General features: G+C 47.7%; 1 protein-coding gene across 1 annotated transcript in view; it reads left to right on the forward strand.

Annotated features, from left to right (window-relative positions):
• Nucleotides 1–20,526, forward strand: part of LOC311319312 (RNA-binding Raly-like protein) — a 37,990-nt gene that overhangs the window by 12,518 nt on the left and 4,946 nt on the right. Inside the window, exons 3-4 of the mRNA XM_084450831.1 lie at nucleotides 12,772–12,822; nucleotides 19,289–19,467. Coding sequence (XP_084306957.1) covers nucleotides 12,772–12,822; nucleotides 19,289–19,467 — 230 coding nt within the window. The remainder of the gene's footprint in view (nucleotides 1–12,771; nucleotides 12,823–19,288; nucleotides 19,468–20,526) is intronic.

Here is a 20,526-nt window from a genome sequence, read left to right on the forward strand (position 1 = left end):
TTTGCTTGTTGTTGTTTGGGGCACCAAATGCAAACTATTGCTTGTTCAAAATAACAGCCCAATTTACTGTTAAAAAGTACAGTGCACAGGCACTGAGGGGGTCAGGGTCACTGGGGTCAGGGTCACTGGCCAGCGGGGTTGTGCAAAAGGTTCTATTAGTTAGGCTGGGGATCGGCTGGACACTAGGTCAGGTGAATTAGACACTAGGTCAGGTGAATTAGACACTAGGTCAGGTGAATTAGACACTAGGTCAGGTGAATTAGACACTAGGTCAGGTGAATTAGACACTAGGTCAGGTGAATTGGACACTAGGTCAGGTGAATTGGACACTAGGTCAGGTGAATTGGACACTAGGTCAGGTGAATTAGACACTAGGTCAGGTGAATTGGACACTAGGTCAGGTGAATTAGACACTAGGTCAGGTGAATTGGACACTAGGTCAGGTGAATTAGACACTAGGTCAGGTGAATTGGACACTAGGTCAGGTGAATTAGACACTAGGTCAGGTGAATTGGACACTAGGTCAGGTGAATTAGACACTAGGTCAGGTGAATTAGACACTAGGTCAGGTGAATTGGACACAAGGTCAGGTGAATTAGACACTAGGTCAGGTGAATTGGCTGCCAAATTTCGATAAAAATTGAAAAAATACGGGGGGAAAACAAACAAAACTTCTGTATACATTTAGGGTGACATTTGTGTAAAATAACCTTTTAGGTTGATGTTATATATTTAGCAATTATTTTATAGTTAAATGTTAAATCTAAATATTAAATGTTAGGTTAGCTAAATATATAGCTAATATGCAAATTATATAAACACCCCTGGGCGGTATCAAGCAAATAGACCACACGAAGGGGCGGTGATCTTTTTGGGTATCGCTGTTTCTGGTTTCTCTCCTACTGCACACTACTCTCACTAAACAGTGTTGTAATCATAGAGACAAACTACAGTATCTAAGATAAAGAGATCAAAGCTAGAAAAAGGTTGCAAAGATTTGAATGAGTGGGCGATTCTTTTTTTATTTGGAAGGTTCAGTAGGTTATCATGCAGGCGTTAGCTAGGTGCTAGCTAGCTCTGGTCCAGGGTGTTAGTGAGTCACAATCTCGCCTTGAGGGACTGTAAACAAAACAAAAAACAAACAAACAAGCCCTGGGGACCAACCAAGTGCTCCTGCCTGTCTTCGTTAGGGAGAAAAGGCCAGGACCTTCTTGCTGTGAGGCGACAGTACTCGGTACTGCACCACCGTGATGTGAGCGATTCTGGGGTTCGGTGTCGTGCACCTCCACACTTCGGCACACAGCCGGGAGCTGGGATCGAACCGTGGACCTTATGATCCCCAGCCGGCCGCTCTACCTTCTGAGCTACGCGTCACACTTTTCTGCACTTAAATGGCGCATAACCACTAGCCTGGCTTTGCCATCCTGATCACATGATCTCACATCTGTTTCTCTATCATGGAGACCAGAGAGAAATCATGGTTTTCCTGTGCTGTAGACAACGCCTGTACTGTTGTCATGCAGTTGTGTTCAGTTTGCATATAGTCTCTTCTAATCTCACTGAACTCAAAGTAGCAATACTGAAGTATTAGTGCGACTATGAACCACGTGACCTTGAAGGGGTAGTATGCTATTTTGGTCGTTTAGCCCTATTTGTGGTCTGTCTACCATGAACCTGAAACATAGAGACCAACATGTCACGGATTGTTCCAGTATTGAGCTACGAAGCTGCAGTTTTTCTGCAGGCTCTCACTGGACTACAATGGAAGTCAATGGGGAATATGTAAATGCATTGGAAAAACGATGATGAATGTGCTTTTTCGAGATGGGAAGCACAGGGTGTAATCTTCCCAGTCTCAGTATGCTCTCCTGTGAAATGTATCGCAATCCTAATATTTTTACATGCTCGGCATGGCTTGGACATAAGTGATCCCCTGCCGCTTGTTTTCACTGCTCCCATGGAGGACTACTATGTGCAAGTCATGCCAAGCACATAAACATATTCAAATTGCAATACATTTCACAGGAGAGCATACTGAGACTGGGAAGATTACACCCTGTGCTTCCTGTCTCGGAAAAGCACATTTATCATAGTTTTTCCAATGCATTTCCATATGCCCCATTGACTTCCATTGTAGCCCAGTGAGAGCCTGCAGAAAAACTGCAGCTTCGTAGCTCAATACTGGAATTATGGTCTCTGCGTTTCAGGTTCATGGTAGATAGATCACAAATAGGGCTAAATGTCCAAAATAGAACACTATCCCTTTAACATGGTTACTTGTGTCTATCCGGACGCCTGCACGAGCAAACCTCAAACTTGTCTCAGATCTCTTATCCAGGTGAATAATCACATTCGCAACATAAAACAGGTGCCATTCATCTCCTTTTAATACACAAAACAAAAGTGCGGAGAGATGAATTGCATCTGATTCCGTTTGAGTGTTCAGTCTCTAGCTGTATTGTAGCTGCCAGACAGAAAACTGGTGCTTTGGGAGTGAACACACTCACATGGACGACGAGGGCGTCCCACACACACACACATGGACGACGAGGGCATCCCACACACTCACATGGACGACGAGGGCGTCCCACACACTCACATGTACGACGAGGGCGTCCCACACACACACATGGACGACAAGGGCGTCCCACACACACACATGGACGACGAGGGCGTCCCACACACACACATGGACGACGAGGGCGTCCCACACACACACATGGACGACGAGGGCGTCCCACACACTCACATGGACGATGAGGGTGTCCCACACACTTACATGGACGACGAGGGCGTCCCACACACACACATGGACGACGAGGGCGTCCCACACACACACATGGACGACGAGGGCGTCCCACACACAGACATGGACGACGAGGGCGTCCCACACACACACATGGACGACGAGGGCGTCCCACCCACACACATGGACGACGAGGGCGTCCCACACACTCACATGGACGACGAGGGCGTCCCACACACACACATGGACGACGAGGGCGTCCCACACACACACATGGAGGACGAGGGCGTCCCACACCGACGTACCGTATCTGAGGAAGAAAGACGCAGGGCGGAAAGCACCGACGAGCCAGTCAGACGCCCGGAGGACCGAGATTACCGGATAGGGCTCGTCCCAGGACGACCTAGAGAGAGCTTTGATCGGCTTCATGTTGAATAAAACCCACACTCACGGGTGATTAGGAACACACCATGTGAAAATGATCAGAACCATTTTACACAAAAGGCATATTCACTGGGCTACAGCTTCCATTACATACATTTCACCCTAAATTAGTAGAAATGTGATATGGAAATTGCACTGTATTTTCTTGCGCGTTGATTCTAAATGTGGTCAAATTGGGCTGGCAAATTGACGCACCACAGTTTTGTAATACATCATCAAAGACGAGTCTTTAAATCAAACAATGTCTAAATGTCACCCCCGACCACCACTTAAAAAAAAAAACGCTCTACTGCACCACCATTTTGTTTTTCGCTTGCTCCTGGCTCTTAACGGCTCTCCAGAGCCACGGGCCGCCCCACTTTAAGAAAGTGCACCATCCACTTGATCTGAGTTATAGCCACAGCCCCCCCCCCACCTCCCCCCACCCCACACCTATAAAATCAAATAGAGCGGGACTTGTAAAGAGCAGCCTAGCGCAGATGGCCTGATAGCACCGGGCTCAGAGAGCTTTACTGGCTGCTTTACTGGCTTCTTTACAGAAGAGCTTCACCGCGCTCGTTTTTGATCACGGCGAGCCCTATAAACGCACCTCGTATTTTTACACACTCCATATCTGGTCCAGGGGACAGCCAGGGGACACATTGGGAGAGAACAGTGTTCTGTAGACGTCAAATAAAACCCCTTGATGGGAGCCAATAACCGTTGATGAAAAAGCCTGTGTGTCCAAATGAATTGCACGAGACTGAGGTAGACATTGAGTTTTAGGTTTGGAAGACAAGCCCACACTTTCGTTTTTCTGCCTTACTCAGCTAGAGAAAGACAGCTCATTTTGACACCTGTACACAAAGCACACAGGGCAAAGTAAGATCTATCCACTTTCGGGGGCCTTGTCTCCTTTTCGGTCTGCCTCTGGGAAGCCCGCGAGCCCCCCGGCGTTGTGGTAAATGGCGGCAATCGAGATGTAAGTGAGGGGAGATCGGAGCGTCCACCTGTGGAAGACGACAGCGCGTCCGTGATTGATGGCGGCCTCGGGTGTGTCGGCTGGGATGCTTTCCGCGGGATCGTTTCTCCTCTGTCTGCTCGCTAGCTGGAGGTCTCAGGAAGTGCAGTGGGAGATTATAGCACTGTATATACAGTAGGCTGGAGGCTTGGGGCTGTTTTACATAAAGCCTGAAACGGTGAAAATGCTTTGATCGGGTTAGGGTTTTTTGTGTTAGGAGTTTGTAATTTGTGCGTGTGAGAGAGGAAGTCTGTATTGTATAATCTGTTTATTGACTTCAGAGATGGAGGGGTAGAGAGAGGAATGCAAACCAGAGAGGCACACCAAGGGAGAGAATGAGACCGGAAAAGGATGAGAGACAGGTGAGGAGAGACAGGAAGGGAGACAAGCAAGAAGAGACAGATGAGGAGACAGAGAGAGAGAGAGAGAGAGAGGACAGATGAGCAGAGATAGAGACAAGGAAAGTCATAGTCATAGTCAATTTATTTTTTACACGCATATTAATTACAACTGTTTAGTTTGCCCAAAGCGTGGGCTCCAAGGAGGGGAAAACATTGAAACATTGAGCAACATTAGACAGACAAGATACCAACATTAAAACTGTACAACAACAAACAGCTGAGGGGATAGGAACAATAGGGACCACAAAAACACAATCAACATAGAGGACATCTCGGTAGTCTAGTAGCCGACAGAAGTGAGACTTAAGGTCTCTTTTGAATGTTCCAAGATCAGGGGCAGATCTAATGTCCATTGGCAGAGTGTTCCACCGCGAAGGCTCGGTCTCCTCTGCTGACCATGTTTGATTGGGCGATGGAGCACAGATTGCATCACAGAAAGTGGATAGATCTTACTTTACAAGGACTATACCGAAAGTGGAGTATCCCGAAAGTGGATAGATCTTACTTTACAAGGACTATACCGAAAGTGGAGTATCCCGAAAGTGGATAGATCTTACTTTACAAGGACAGAGAGAGACATGAGGAGAGAGAGAGACATGAGGAGAGAGAGACGAGAGAGAAAGAGACATATGAGATGAATGAGAGGAGACAGACAGATGAGGAGAGAGAGAGACAGATGAGGAGAGAGAGAGACAGACAGACAGATGAGGGGAGACAGACAGATGAGGAGAGAGAGACAGACAGGATGAGAGAGACAGACAGACAGATGAGGAGAGAGGGAGAGAGAGAGACAGGGAGATGAAGATAGACAGATAGACAGACAGATGAGGAGAGAGAGAGACAGACAGATGAGGAGAGAGAGAGACAGACAGATAGACGAGGGAGAGAGAGATGAGAAGAGAGAGAGAGATGAGGAGAGAGAGAGAGATGAGGAGAGAGAGAGATGAGGAGAGAGACAGACAGACAGATGAGGAGAGAGAGCTGTGTGCTCTGTTGATGAGAACACACTGTAATTATGCCTGTGTCCCTCCATTGGTCCTGGTGAGATGAGTGTTTAACAGAATGAGATGAATCAGCATTTCCTTTGAACAGAAAAATAACAGCTCAATAGGAACGCAGTAAAAAACCATTTAACCTCCCACTCTCTGCACAGAGACAACCCAGCCAGTCAGCTCCACTTAAATAGCAGGGACAAAACAACAGAGGAACGATGAGAAGAGAGCAGAAAGTTGGGACACGACGGCTTTGTTATGCATTTACCATAAAACAATAACCAGCCAGGAGCATGTCAGGAAACGGATCCCACTTATTTCTTGTGTTCGCATTTGGGCAGACAACCTAACAGAAACACTTTAGACCAGCTCACATACTTATATTGCACTGTAGCACATTATTGTGCCACTGTAGTAATTTGTACAGTAGTATACTTTAGTATGTAGAATCAAAGAAAATGCTGTCATTGACCATTCCCTGCCTCACACTACTAATACTATTAGTAGTATTAATTATGAGTAGTATTAATACTATTAATAGTATTAATACTACTTCACCCATCTCTTATGCTAATCTCTAAACAATATACACTCTCACAGCACCAGGCACTAGCCCGGTTGCCAGGTTCTTTCTCTTTGTCCCAGACGGTCAGGATTCCTCTGCGGTTGCCAGGTTCTTCCTCTTTGTCCCAGACGGTCAGGGTGTCACGTCCCTCCATCACTCTGCAGTCTCTGGCCATCGCCGCGGGCCTTAACTCAGTCGGGGCGCGGCCCGCCCTTCCATTTTAGGGGAGCTGAAGTGGCAGGAAATCAGCTGTGCGTCATTAACCCCGGCCACGCCGCGCTGCGCCTGATTTATGACATTGCAGCAGGCGGGCGAGGGTGAACATTAAATCAGAATAAATCTGCTCGCCCTCTGGGGGCAGACCCCCAGCTGGGAGGACAGACAAAGAGCACCCCTTCTCACTTTTGACTGCCGTGCACGTGTGTGTGCTAATGCGTGCCCCGGGTGTGTGTGTATGTGTGTAAACTAGCCGCTTTAAGCGCTAGTCTTCGGTTGGGCTCGTACACAAAGCCGTTTCACCTCCATATCCTACCGCCCATGTAGTAGGCTCTCATCCAATCAGCTGGGAGAAGGATTATATACATGCAAATCATTCCAGTAATCCTCAACACGTCTGGTTTCAAAAGTTTGTGTTTGTCTCGTTTTAACTGTGATTGCTCGGCCGTAGCTTGGTTTAGCTCCGCCCCAACCCTGCTGGAGTGTTGGGCTGATGGGTGGAGCCTGTCACCCCTGAAAGACGTCTGTTTCTTTAACACTCCCTCCCCTCTGCCCTCTCCTTTTCTCTCTCCATTTCTCTCTCTCTTTCTCTCTCTCTCTTTTTTTCTCTCTCTTTCTTGCTCTGGGGGTTCGTTGGTCTGCTCCCTCTCACTCGGAACAGGCTGGCAGCACAGATTTCACACACACACACACACACACACACACACACACACACACACACACACACACTGATGTGTGAGAAAGAGAAAGAGCTCTAGAGTTTACAGATTGCCTCATTGATGGCAGATCTCTTTCTGGTTATCAATCTTGGACATATGAGTCAAGAATAAAAATAAAAGTTGGACCTATACATACAGCAAGCCAATATGTTACAGGCACGACCTATAGAAACAAAATCTACTGTAGATAATAAAATGAACACATTCCTGTAATTATTAAAATCCGTGGCTGCCCCCGGCCTACAGTATATTAATATAACTAAGCAGAGCCTAAACCAGGCCAGGCCAGCCAGGCTAAAAGCTGATGGGCTGCAGTATTACTGTTATAGTTGTACCGCTGTCACCAGTGTAATTGGCGTGGGTATGAATTGTCCTGCAGAAATAACCAACAGGGAATACTGCTGGGTTTGCTCTCATAACTTAAGAGATGTCTAAAGGGCACAGCAAATCTCCCCACTCTCCTCTGTTTACCCTCGCACCCGCCTCTCCTCTCAGGCCTGACTAAACAATAGCAGATTAGAGTAGAACAGACCTGAACAATCAAACGTCACTGTCAATCAACTATTACATTGTTCAAAATCAAATCAAGGCTAATCTGTTTAGTAAAATAAACATGAAAATAAAATACACATGCTATAGAAAATAGATATTCTCTATTACTTTAAACATTTTCAACTCTTACATTGCATCCTCTGTTCTTTTGATAGTTCTGGGCAAATTTCATTGCCTGCTCTAGGCACTTCCTCTACCTTTAGGTGATTACATTCTTAAAATGTAATCACTAGCTGCTAGCTAGACACAATAGTATAGTCAACTAGTGAGCGCAAATATGTTTAATGAACTCTCCCACTTGTATTAAGCATCAAATATGTGTAGATGTCCAGATAAGCCACTGTCTTGGTCTACTTACTTCACCGCCTAAAGGGAAGTGCATTGGGCAGGCAGTGAAATTTGGCCAGATCTATCAAAAGCACAGGTGGACTAATACTAAGCCATCAGCCTTGAGCCAGGCTCGACCTGATTTCCTCCACATCAGCTCAGCGGTGCGTTCGCTACCTCGGCTCACCTCTCCGGCCTCGCCAGCCCGCGCCATTCACAGCTCCGCCTGCTCTCTGCGGAGATGAAGCGCTTATTGGTAGGTGAATGTTAATCTACACGCAACACACACACTGACCTCCTGTTCAGCTGCTAGAAACGGAAAGAGAAGGAAATGGACAGAAAAACATGGATTTTTAAATTTCCTCTCTGAATCCATTCCAGGGGTAAAAATAATGCAGTTCCCCATAAATGCCTCTCTCCGCTCGATCACTGAAGTGCCCATGCTGGGTTTTATCTCCATAGGAAAGAAATGACTTATCTAATGAACCTATTAGACTGCAGGAGTGTCACCCCGTCCAATTACATTACTGGGCTGAGTGACAAAATGGCCAATTACTTAGCCTTGAGGAACAGAGAGAATATTGGTGATATTAAGCTTCACCATCAGAGGTACATCATATCTAATTACAAGCATTGAGATACAGTGCCTCTGGAAAGTACTCACACCCCTTCATTTTTTCCACATTTTGTTACAGTATGTTACAGCCTTATTCCAAAATGAATGATTTCTCTCAGAAATCTACACACAATACCCCATAATGACAAAGTGAAATATTTTTATTTTTTATTTGTTATTTTTTGCAAATGTATCAAAAATAAAAATGAAATATCACATGTACATACAATAGGTATTCAGACTCTTTACTCAGAACGTTGTTGAGCCACCTTCGGCAGATTAGTGATTAGTGATTGGAGTCCAGCTGTGATAAAAGCAATTGATTGGACATGATTTGGAAAGGCGCACGCCTATCTACTGTACTGTATGTAAAGTAGTTGACATGCATGTGAAGCCATGAAGTCTAGGAAATTTTCAGTAGACCTCTGAGACATAGTGGCCTCCATCATTCTTAAATGGAATAAGTTTGGAACCACCAGGACCCGTCTTAGAGCCGACCGTCCGGCCAAGGAGGTGACAAATAACCCCATGGTCACTCTGACAGAGCTCCAGTGTTCCGCTGTGGAGCAGGGAGAACCTTCCAGAAGGACAACCATCTCTGTACCACTCCACCAATCAGGCCTTTATGGTAGAGTTGCCAGATGGAAGCCTCTCCTCAGTAAAAAGCATGAAAGCCCACTTGGAGTTTGCCAAAAGGCACCTAAAGGACTCTCAGACCATGAGAAACAAGATTCTCTGGTCTGATGAAAGCAAGATTGAACTCTTTGGCCTGAATGCCCGTCACGTTTGGAGGAAACCAGGCACCTCTCATCACCTGGCCAATACCATCCCTACGGTGAAGCATGGTAGTGGCAGTATCATGATGCTGTGGGGATGTTTTTCAGCAGCAGGAACTGGAAGACCAGTCAGGATTGAGGGAAAGATGAACGGTGCAAAGTACAGAGAGATCCTTGATGAAAACCAGATCCTTGATGAAAACCAGCTCCTGAGCGCCCTGGACCTCAGACGGGGGCGAGGTTCCAACAGGACCTTAAGCACAGAGCTCGAGATAATCTGCAGAGAAGAATGGGAGAAATACCCCGAATACTGGTGCTCCAAGCTTGTAGCGTCATAACCAAGAAGACATGAGGCTGTAATCACTGCCAAAGGTGCCTCAACAAAGTAATGGGTAAAGAATGTGAACACCTATGTAGTAGATGTGATATTTCAGAATTTTTTATTTTTAATACATTTGCAAAAAAACTTTTTTTCACTTTGTCATTATGGGGTTTTGTGTGTAGATTGATGAGAGAATAAAAAAAATCAATTTTGGCATAAGGCTGTAACATAACAAAATGTGAAAAAAGTGAAGGGGCATGAGTATTTTCCAGATGCCCTGTACCTAGCATCAGTATTTCACCCCCCAAGAGATTTTCTCTTGTTATGCTCTGGAGATTTCCAGCTCAGATCGATAGAATTGGTTTAAATGCTTGCTCATAGCCTACACAGCTCAATAGGGATGGTTCACAGCGTTGTACAGCTCTCAATACTGACCAGAGAGGGAGCCCAGAATCAATGATATAGTTAAAGGCTGATTAATACTCGTTAAGGCTGATGAAGACGAATGACGCTGGGCCGCATGCGCGTTTGATATGGAGCAACAGCAGCAGCACGCCACGCGCCATATATATCCATGGGCTTCCTCTGCTAGGGCTTCCTCTGTGATTTACCCAGACTCCTCAGTGTGAACGGCTTGTTGGAGGGTGAGATGGTTATTGATTCCTCGCCTGGGGAGTAGTCTTACTGTACCATTAGAGTTCCTCCACACCAACTTGGCTATGTTTCTCTTTCTGTCAATCTCTCTCTCTCTCTCTCTCTCTCTCCCTTTCTCCCACCACTAACCTACTGTAGATAGTACTAATGACAAAATAGAGTCATATTGCTGATTGTGGCTTTAACTCGGTAGACCTCTTCTTTCTTCTTTTCTCTGCAAGAATTACACCAGTCTAAGTGTGTGTGTGTGTGTGTGTTGTGATGGGTGGCTCTGGGCTAGTGTTAGCATTAGCAGCCAGGCTGTTCGGCCTTCTACAGCAGGGTGCTGGATGTGTATGTGTGTGTGCAAGTATCTGTGTGTGTCTAAGTATCTGTGTGTGTAAGTATCTCTGTGTGTGTAAGTATCTGTGTGTGTAAGTATCTGTGTGTGTAAGTATCTGTGTGTGTAAGTATCTGTGTGTGTGTAAGTATCTGTATGTGTAAGTATCTGTGTGTGTGTAAGTATCTGTGTGTGTGAGTATCTGTGTGTGTAAGCATCTGTGTGTGTGTAAGTATCTGTGTGTGTAAGTATCTGTGTGTGTAAGTGTCTGTGTGTGTAAGTATCTGTGTGTGTAAGTGTCTGTGTGTGTACTGTAAGTATCTGTGTGTGTAGGTATCTGTGTGTGTGTAAGTGTGTGTGTGTACTGTAAGTATCTGTGTGTGTAAGTGTCTGTGTGTGTAAGTATCTGTGTGTGTGTGTAAGTATCTGTGTGTGTAAGTATCTGTGTGTGTGTAAGTATCTGTGTGTGTAAGTATCTGTGTGTGCCCACCTTGCACTTCACTATGAGCCAGAGGCTACTGTAGGATTGACTGAAGTTGATAGATGGTGTGTGTGCGTGTGTGTGTGAGAGAGAGAGAGAGAGAGAGAGAGAGAGAGAGAGAAGGAGAGGGATAGTGGATGAATCTACAGTAGACTAGAGGTTTGTGAGAAATCTCCTGAATACTATTCCTGTGACTGTGGTTGCTCATTTCACTGGGCATACTTGTGGTTGGCTAGTATTTACACTGTAATATAGTACTGCCCGATATGCCAGTTTGAACACTACTTGAGAGGTGTATACATTTATACACCTTGACATCGTCTTCTCTGTTATCAATAGTTCACTTTTTGCAATACTGTACAATAAAAAGTTAGCTATCCTATTAACCCTGTTATTTTACTTAAATAAAGAAAAAATCCTTTCTCACCCAGCCTCCCATTTGACAGTCACAGATGATCACTTTCACTAGATCTCAGTGCGAGAGTCTCTATGTGCCTTCCTGGGGCGCCAGCTCCAAAACACTGCGTACGGCAGCCCTACCTCTAGTCTACTCGACGAGTGAATATTGAGCACCGATGTGATACCACAGCACTCACACCCGCCTCATCGACCTGCCTATCAACGAAGCCTTGCGCTTCGTGGCAGGATGCCTGCGTCCCACTCCTGTGGACAACCTTCCCATCCAGCCCGCTGGCCACCTGCTCCACGACAGGCTCGCTGCAACAGCGGAGCCTCCCCGGCGTCTCAAGTCGAGACATCCTTTTGTTCCTGCCGCACGGGATCTCCTGCAGCAATGCAGAGATTTTAACATCAGCGAGGCAGGATGGGCGGACTACACCTGGCGTGCGGGGTGGGAGGCAAACACCTCCAGATTCTGTGATTTTCATCCCGGTCGCCGGTTCTTCCCCTACGGATGGACTTACCCAGACTGGTGTCATCATATCCGGACCGGCGTCGGACGCTTCCGCTCATCGATGCACAGATGGGGCTTGGTATCCTGTGTGGCGTGCGAGGAACAAACCACAGACCACGTCATCCAGGACTGTCTGATATATCAGACACCCAACGGGATGCGTGGCCTGACAGTTGTGGATGACGAAACGGTGCCGTGGCTCCTGGAGGTGTGCCCGGATATACAGCCCGGGTGACCCCCTCACCCAGGCTCGGGGTGGTAAAAGGATAGCCCCTCGGCCCCGAGCCTGGAGGGAGAGGACGAATCAACCAACCTACCCAAACGAAGAAGAAGTGTCAACCTCCAGTTTCAAACACTATATCTATTATTTTACTTGCACGAACACAACCTTTGATTCTGAAGCCCATTCCACCATGTCGGTTTTAATGAGCAGCTACTGTTTACGCTCTTATATGGAAACACACACACACACACACACACACCCATCAAAGACGAAGTAGACAGGGAGATGCGATGCTTGTAGCGTGATCGGACAGCTTTGTGTGTAGAGTGACAGGAATCACAATGGAGCCAAGGTTACAGCCGTGAGATTAAATCCCAGCGCCGCTATAGCTGTCTGTATTAATCTGCCTTCTCCGTGGACCAGCCCGTCATCCATCTTGGTGGAGTGATGGTCTATTCTTCCGCTCTGACAACCGCTCCATCTCTCTCTCTCTCTCTCTCTCCAGACCCGACTATGAGGTGGAGTATGACAGCTATCCAGATGACATCTATGACAGGTAGGGGACCTGTTCCTCTCTGCTTCCTCTCACCTGCGTAGCTAGACGCCGCGGCTCTTTGCCAGACGCCCGTCCATCACCGTAGGAGACATTGAAGCGGTCATGGTCTCGTCTTGAAGACCTGCAGCACCTGACCGCCAGGCCTTTGTTCCAGCCCTGCGCTGGCCGACCCGTTTCAGTCGATTAAAGCGTCGATTCGTTTTTGTGAGGGGTTTGTGGGGTAGTGTACGGACTAGAGACCGAGAAGGAGGCGCTAGAGACGCGGCCCCGGTAAAGATGAGATCCAACAGCAACCCCAGAGAGGGATTATGGGTCTTCTGAGATGGTCAGTGAGGACTAGGGGTGTTCTTGCGTTAAGAGGTACTCCTCTGCTGAAGAGGGACATCTTGAGACACGCTCTCGACATGTTTATCTGCAGAGCCGGCCCACAGTGGTGCTGCTTAAAGACTACATCTCCCTGTGCTGCTTAAAGACTACATCTCCCTGTGCTGCTTAAAGACTACATCTCCCAAAGGCCTGGCGAGGGCACAAGAGCCGGCGTGTTTCCTTCAGCCGTTCTGCGCGCGTATTCCTTCTATGGGGCGATGATAGCGCGGCTGGATAGCAATGAGGCCCGGGGGGCGAGTGGGGTGGGGGGTGGGGGGCACGGGGGCGCGTTAGCCGCCGCCGCGGGGAGCCTGGAAGACGCTGCCAGGGCTCCGCTTGAACGAGGGTAATTAGCCGGGCTTTGATTGGCTCAGGGGGGGCTCTCTTTGGCTGACGCTAATGAGCGGAGCTGCGGAGAGGGGAGATAAGGGACGAGAGGAGAGGAGGAGAGGAGGGGGGGGGTCGTGCTGGGGTTGACAGAGAGCTCTATCTCTCTCTATAGCCGCTGACTCTGCATGGCTTGACCAGCATCGAGTCCTCTGCAAAGCGTCACAGTTCACTACACTGCACTCTGTGCCTTCCATATGCGGGGCACTAGTCGCGCGCGCGCTCGTGTGTGTGTGTGTGTGTGAGGCATCTCGCTGGATGAACACATAACTTCAAACGGGCAGCACATTATGGCAAGGGCGCACGACTGAGACACACCCGCCAGAGATAAGTCGGGGGACCTTGGAGTCTTCTTCTTTTTTCACTCGCGTCATCCCCGGTTTGTAAACGGTCCGTGGTGCGTCCTTGCTTATTCATCGCCCGCGAGGCCCATTGACGGCGCCTTTCCGAACAGCCTGGTGAAGGTTACACAGCTCTTATTTCCGTACACTGAGAACTCAGCGTTTTCATTTCACAGAGCCCTCCTCGGAGATGGGGGAGGTGGCTGTTTTTTGAGGGGAAAAATTCGACCTGCTCCACCATATCGCTGACTGCCCGACATAAAAAAGTGTTTCTCCATCGAGATTCCCTGACCCTGAGTTCGCACATAATGCACAAGATATTTAAGGAGCATATTCTCCCTTGTATAATACTGTCACATTGACTTGAAGATGTGAAAGTGTTTTACGGTTATAGAAAACTAGCCTGGCTCACTACTATCCTGATCACTTGAGCTCACATTCTGTTTGATGACTAACCCACGTTTCATTGATCTGATTGGTTGTACTGTACAATCCAATCACGCCCAGAGGCATTTTGCTCTGCAACCGTTGATAATGCTCCTTGGAAATTGAAAATAAACGCAGGATTTTCAGTCCCTTCACATTGCGAATTGGGTCTGGTGAAGCCTAGTCTCTCTCCAGACTCTCATATTACATTGAATCGCTGAGCTCTGCATTCTACATAATAGAATCTGTGTCTGTAGGCTACTACATAATCCAGTCTATAAACTCCGGCGCTACCAATAAATTGCCAGGATTTGAATTTGCCAGATTTTTGCATGAAGTGTCCCAGACCTATTCGCCTTATTCACCTCAGCTGCCATATTGGTCAGTCTGACGTAATTAGGGGTGCGGATGCGGAAGTGCCCTTTGCCTTCAATGTTAAAAGTTCACTGTAAAAACACCACTTCAAGAACCAAAATAGTCAAAATAACAGGCTGAATACACTATCGGGGTTACAAATCCATCATTACCAGACTCTGATTGTTTTTCACTGCCGTTGTTTTCGCGTTTGGAAATACATCGAAGTGAATGCAGCTGACGGCTAACTATGGCTCATTCACCAACGCGAAAACAACGGCAGTGAAAAACAATCAAAGTCTGGTAATGATGGATTTGTAACCCCGATAGTGTATTCAGCCTGTTATTTTGACTATTTTGGTTCTTGAAGTGGTGTTTTTACAGTGAACTTTTAACATTTAAGTCAACGGGCACTTCTGCATCCGCACCCCAGACTGACCAATATGGCTGCCAGGTGAATAAGGCGAATAGAGAGATCTACAGCATGCAGTAACGTAGTCAGCATAGCTTACCATCAGCAAAATAACTCTCATGGGTCTGGTGTTGAGACTAGGCAAAGCCAGGCTAATAGAAAACTATCCATTGTAGTATATGACTATGATACCCTTTGAGAATATGACTCCAACTCCATGTAACTCATGGGCTACTCCCCTGGCTCCTCCCCTGGCCTCTCCCCTGGCCTCTCCCCTGGCTCCTCCCCTGCCCCCTCCCCTGGCCTCTCCCCTGGCTCCTCCCCTGGCTCCTCCCCTGCCCCCTCCCCTGGCCTCTCCCCTGGCCTCTCCCCTGACTCCTCTCCTGACTCCTCCCCTGGCTCCTCCTCTGACTCCTCCCCTGGCCCCTCCCCTGGCTCCTCCCCTCGACTCCCTTGACCCCTGGGCTTCTCTTCTCTGCTCATTTTATTTCTCCATCAGTGGGTGTTGTGAAGCCAGTCTCTCTCCCAGCCTATTACGACCCAGAGCTGCTTCCCCTGAGGTGGAGAAGCCTGGGCTGGGGCACATTTTTCCAGTGAAACTATCTGTTGACCCACACTCCGTCCGCATGACCTGAGCTGACCCACGCTTGTCTGCCGCCAGTGGTGATTTCACAGACCGGCGAGCGCGAGTCTTTCTGCGTGGCTGAGCACTCGGACCATCGTCCCGCTGCTCTGGGAGTGAAAACACGGTGCTCTGGGCGCGCAGTCAGGGGGAAATTCACCTTAGTGAGTCGTGGGGTGCATAGAGAGAGAGAAAGAGAGAGAGAGAGAGAGAGGCTGACAGTATGAAAAACGAGCCCGCCCCCCTCTCGCGAGCCAGCAGCCAGCTCTTCCACCTTCTAAGCGTTCTGTTCAGTCTTCTAAGCGTTCTGTTCAGTCTTTTAAGCGTTCTGTTCAGTCTTTTAAGCGTTCTGTTCAGTCCTCTAAGTGTTCTGCTCAGTCTTTTAAGCGTTCTGCTCAGTCTTTTAAGCGTTCTGTTCCATCTTCTAAGTGTTCTGCTCAGTCTTTTAAGCGTTCTGTTCCGTCTTCTATGTGTTCTGCTCAGTCTTTTAAGCGTTCTGTTCCGTCTTCTAAGCGTTCTGCTCAGTCTTTTAAGCGTTCTGTTCCGTCTTCTAAGTGTTCTGCTCAGTCTCGTCTTTTCGCTCTCCTCTTTGGGTTTCATCCCTCTCGTGTTTCCTCTCCACACACGGCCCTTAAAGTGGGGGCCCGTCTGTTTGCGTCTCTGTAATGAATGAGTGTGGGGGCCCAGGCAGGTGAAGTAAAGGGGGCCACTGGCCCTGTAAGAGCCACTTCCCTCGCCTCCATCGCACTGACTCGTCTGGATATCACTGACTTACTGTAGGCCCACCTGCGCTGGAGAAAAAATGGTCCATAATACTCTGAATATTTAGTGGAACAAATGCTCAAAATCAAATTTAATAAGTGATACCATGACATTTTTGTATTCTTACCGTTACCTCACTTCAGTGGTTTAAACCTCTGCAGGTAAATTATTAAATCATGTTTTAAGAGACTAATATTGCATTTCCATGTAAAGGTATTCTGTGTATCAGAGATACTAGATTTTAGATTCTTCTTCTCCAATATAATGGATTTTTCTCCAGTTAATTTGCCCCCCAGATATTCCAAACAAGTAGTCTAGATCCTCGCCTGATCTAACTAGCTTCTACACTGGATTGTATTTGCACAGATTTTTGTACTGTTTTGCACTGTTACCTGTCTTTTCCCTGTCCTGTCCTGCACTCTGTCTTATGTCGTCTGCAACAGCGTACGCCGTAAGCCTAGTCAAAGTCCTAGTATGTGTGAACCATATACATGGCTAATAAACAGAATGAATCTTCAATCTTAGTTTACAACGGCAATCTTCCTCAAAATAGATCAGACATTTGTTTCATACAACAACAACAACAACAACAACAGAACGGATTATTACTCTGTATTTTTCAGGAACTAATAATTGGCCCTGGCCCTCTTTTGTCTCTCAGAGTGGACACAGAAACAGAGTTGTTTCCTTCTCCGGTACATTTTCTCATCAGGAATTACAGCGCCGTCTCGCCTTCCTATCTCCCTCCCCGGCCGCTCGTAAACTCTGTGTGTCCGTGTGAAATGAGATGACTGACTAAGACCCCGGAGACTTTCTCCTTCAGCCAAACGAGTCAATAGAGGCTGTGTGTAAATATTTATTGGCAGTTATCTTGCTTGGGCGTGGATTAAAAGCTTACCGAGGTACAGTACTCGCAAAGTAATACTGTCCCCCTCATAGTCTGTCCTCTCTCGCTGAATAAAGTCCATGGACGGTGGAAATGACTGTTCAGTCTGTCAGATAACCGGGTGCCTTTACCTGTAGCTCGTTCTGTTCTCCATAAGACCTGACATTTATCTATGCAGAGTCCCTTTTCATCCTTCACAGGAATCCTTCACAGGCAAGTAACAAGAAAGTTAGTGACTTTTGTGTGTGTGTGTCGGTGTGTTTTTATTGTGTGTGTGTGTGTGTGTGTGCTTATCTGAACCCACCATTCCTCCTTTCTGAATCTGATGCTAGAGAAAAGTTTGTTTCATCTCTTTGATATCAGTTTACGAGGGATCGCCTTTCTATCCTTCCCGCCAAACAACTGAGGCCTCGATGCCCCCGTGTCTCCATGCAGGAAGCACGTTACACCCTCATCTCCATGTCCTGGTTTTGAGATAGCCACTCTCTTTTTACCTTTAGTCGCTTCGGCTGTTAGAAGCTTTAATAGATTAAAAAAACAGACTCAAAGAGCTTCAAGTTGTGTGAGAGAGCAGAAGATCTCATCAGAGCACTTTGTGAAGAATATACTGTTGGACATTAGAGAACTTTGAATGAAAGTTTAGTCGATCAAGGGTTGGACTGATTATATAGTTTCTTTGGCCAATACAATTATAGTGTCCCACAATTTCCTCCTCTCTCTCTCTCTCTCTCTCTCTCTCTCGCTCTCTCTCTCTCTCTCATTCCTTCTTCCTCTTCCTTCATCCTCCTGTTCCACCTGGTCCCTTGGGTGGAGGTAGATGGCGAGTCTCTTCAGTGGAGGCCCTCATGCATAATGTAGGTGCATATTAGCATTATAGTACAGTTTCTCTCTAGATTCTGTACGGACGCTAACTCAAGCAATACCCCACGGTCTCTGAGAGCTGAATGACAGCTGTGCCGGTTTTGGGGGGGGGGTGCGGGGTGCGTGTCAGGGATTGGAAGCAGCGGACGGGGGGGTGGGGGTGGGGGGGGGGGTTAGACACACAGCTGAGTCCCTGTCCATCATTGAGATGATCTCGAACGCAGCAGCGGTTCTTTCCGAGATCCCCGATGCGTCACACGCGTGTGCGCACAGAGATGAGGCTTGTCATGCGTCCGCCGACACGGATACGCGCGCACGCAGACACACATGCGTACATACACGCACACACACACGGAGACAGCCACGGTATCAGTATTATCAGAAGTGATGCCTGCACTCAGAAAGACGGATGACTTTAGACTCCTGGATGACTGAACCCCTGCCCTCTCCACTACTCAAAGACGAGGGAGAGAGAGAGAGAGAGGAAGGGAGGGAGAGAGACAGTGAAAGAGAGAGAGAGAGAAAGAGATATATTGGCGCAGTGCCAAGTACAAGCCAAAGCTTGTATCCTGTGCGTACCCTAGCATTAACAGTGTGAGTTGGGTCTGGGAGATTATAAAGTCACCAGATGGCAGATTGATATTAAAACCTCTCACCAATTTCATTTGATTGGCATGAATAACCTTTTCCAAGAAACCCAGCTTGCAGGCAGAAGTTCTGCGGTCCCCGGCAACGCATTGTTCCAGCGCGATAAGAGACATTTTGGGACAAGTTCAGAACAATAGTTTTACAATGGATAGTCGCTGGCCGGTCCAACTCTCTTGGGGAATTTGGGGAAAGATTACTGTGCTATGACATTCATTTCAAGAGAAGGATTCTTTCGAAGTACATAAAGCCAGAAGGGGACGTCCTCAGTTCACCATTGTTTAAAAACCGCCCGCGTCCTCGGGCGAACGTCCAGGGACAGTGGCTGCGCTCTGCGTCGAGCGGTTGTTGTGTTTGCTCGTGAGCTGCTGAGAATTAATACGGTGTGGTGTGTCTTCCTCCAGGGTGTTTGACTACCAGCGCGTCCCGGCCTCCGTGATGGCGGTCCCGGCGGAGCCCGCCCCGGCCAAGCGCTCGCGTGGCCCCGCCTCCTCCTCCTCCTCCGGTCTTCGTCGCTCCAGGGACAGGCCGCAGAGCAAGAGTGGTGGCGCCCGGGGCGGCTCCTCCGGCGCCAAGGCTAAGTGTGAGCGACGCGCACGTTGTGAAGACGTTGCATGCACACGCACATACGCACACACACACACACACGCATAAGAATACACACACATGAGAATACACACACTCATAAAAAACGCACACACACTTACATACATACATACATACATACATACTGTACATACATACATACATACATACATACATACATACATACATACTGTACATACATACATACATACATACATACACACACACACACACACACACACACACACACACACACACACACACACACAAGATTCAACGGCGCTTTCAACGGCGCTTTTCGCGCATACTCACACATTTCGCTGAGTGTGTTTCAGTCGAGTGTGTGAGTGCGTTTCTGTGTGTATTCCATGTTGGAGGGTGTATCCGTGGTACGCATGAGTGTTCCTGCCTGTGTAATGGCTTGTCTGCGTGGAGCACGGCAGAGATGGGGGCCCCAGGGCACAGTGAGAGGCACCAGATGGTCTCTTCATTAAAAGCCTCTCTACCGCAGGCTCCCTCCTCCTACAACCCAGCAGAGCCTATCAGCGCCCGCAATTATACCAAGTTAATAGTGCATAACAAATAAGAATTGTTTATACTAGTTTATTACAAGCCTTAATAGTTTTTACTGCCAGCCCATCAGAGGGAATTAGATTGCCTTTGTAGCTGCAGAGGTCGTTGGGAGAAAGCTCTCAGTAGTAAAGAGTTTCAGGGCTGTTCTGGATGCTGATAGGCTACACGTTCGATTAAAGATGGCGGTGAGGATGTAGGGTGGGATGGGGGTTCGGAGAGAGGGGGAGAGGCGTGTTGGGGGACGCTACGGCCGGAGGTGGACCCCGCTCACGCTGGGAGCAACCCCGTTAAACGCGTCGTAACATGAAACAGTCTTTGACTTTGAAAAGTGATGAGTGTAGATCCGATAGGGCCTCTCTCTCTCTCTCTCTTCCTCCTTGGTCATTACTCCTTCCATCCCTCTTTCTCTCCCCTCCTCCTCCTCCCTGTCTCTGCTTCCTCCATCTCTCTCACTCCGCAATCTCCCACTCCCTCCATCTCTTTC

This window comes from Borostomias antarcticus (genome assembly GCF_949987555.1).
Source record: "Borostomias antarcticus genome assembly, chromosome: 16".
Taxonomy (NCBI): Eukaryota; Metazoa; Chordata; class Actinopteri; order Stomiiformes; family Stomiidae; genus Borostomias; species Borostomias antarcticus.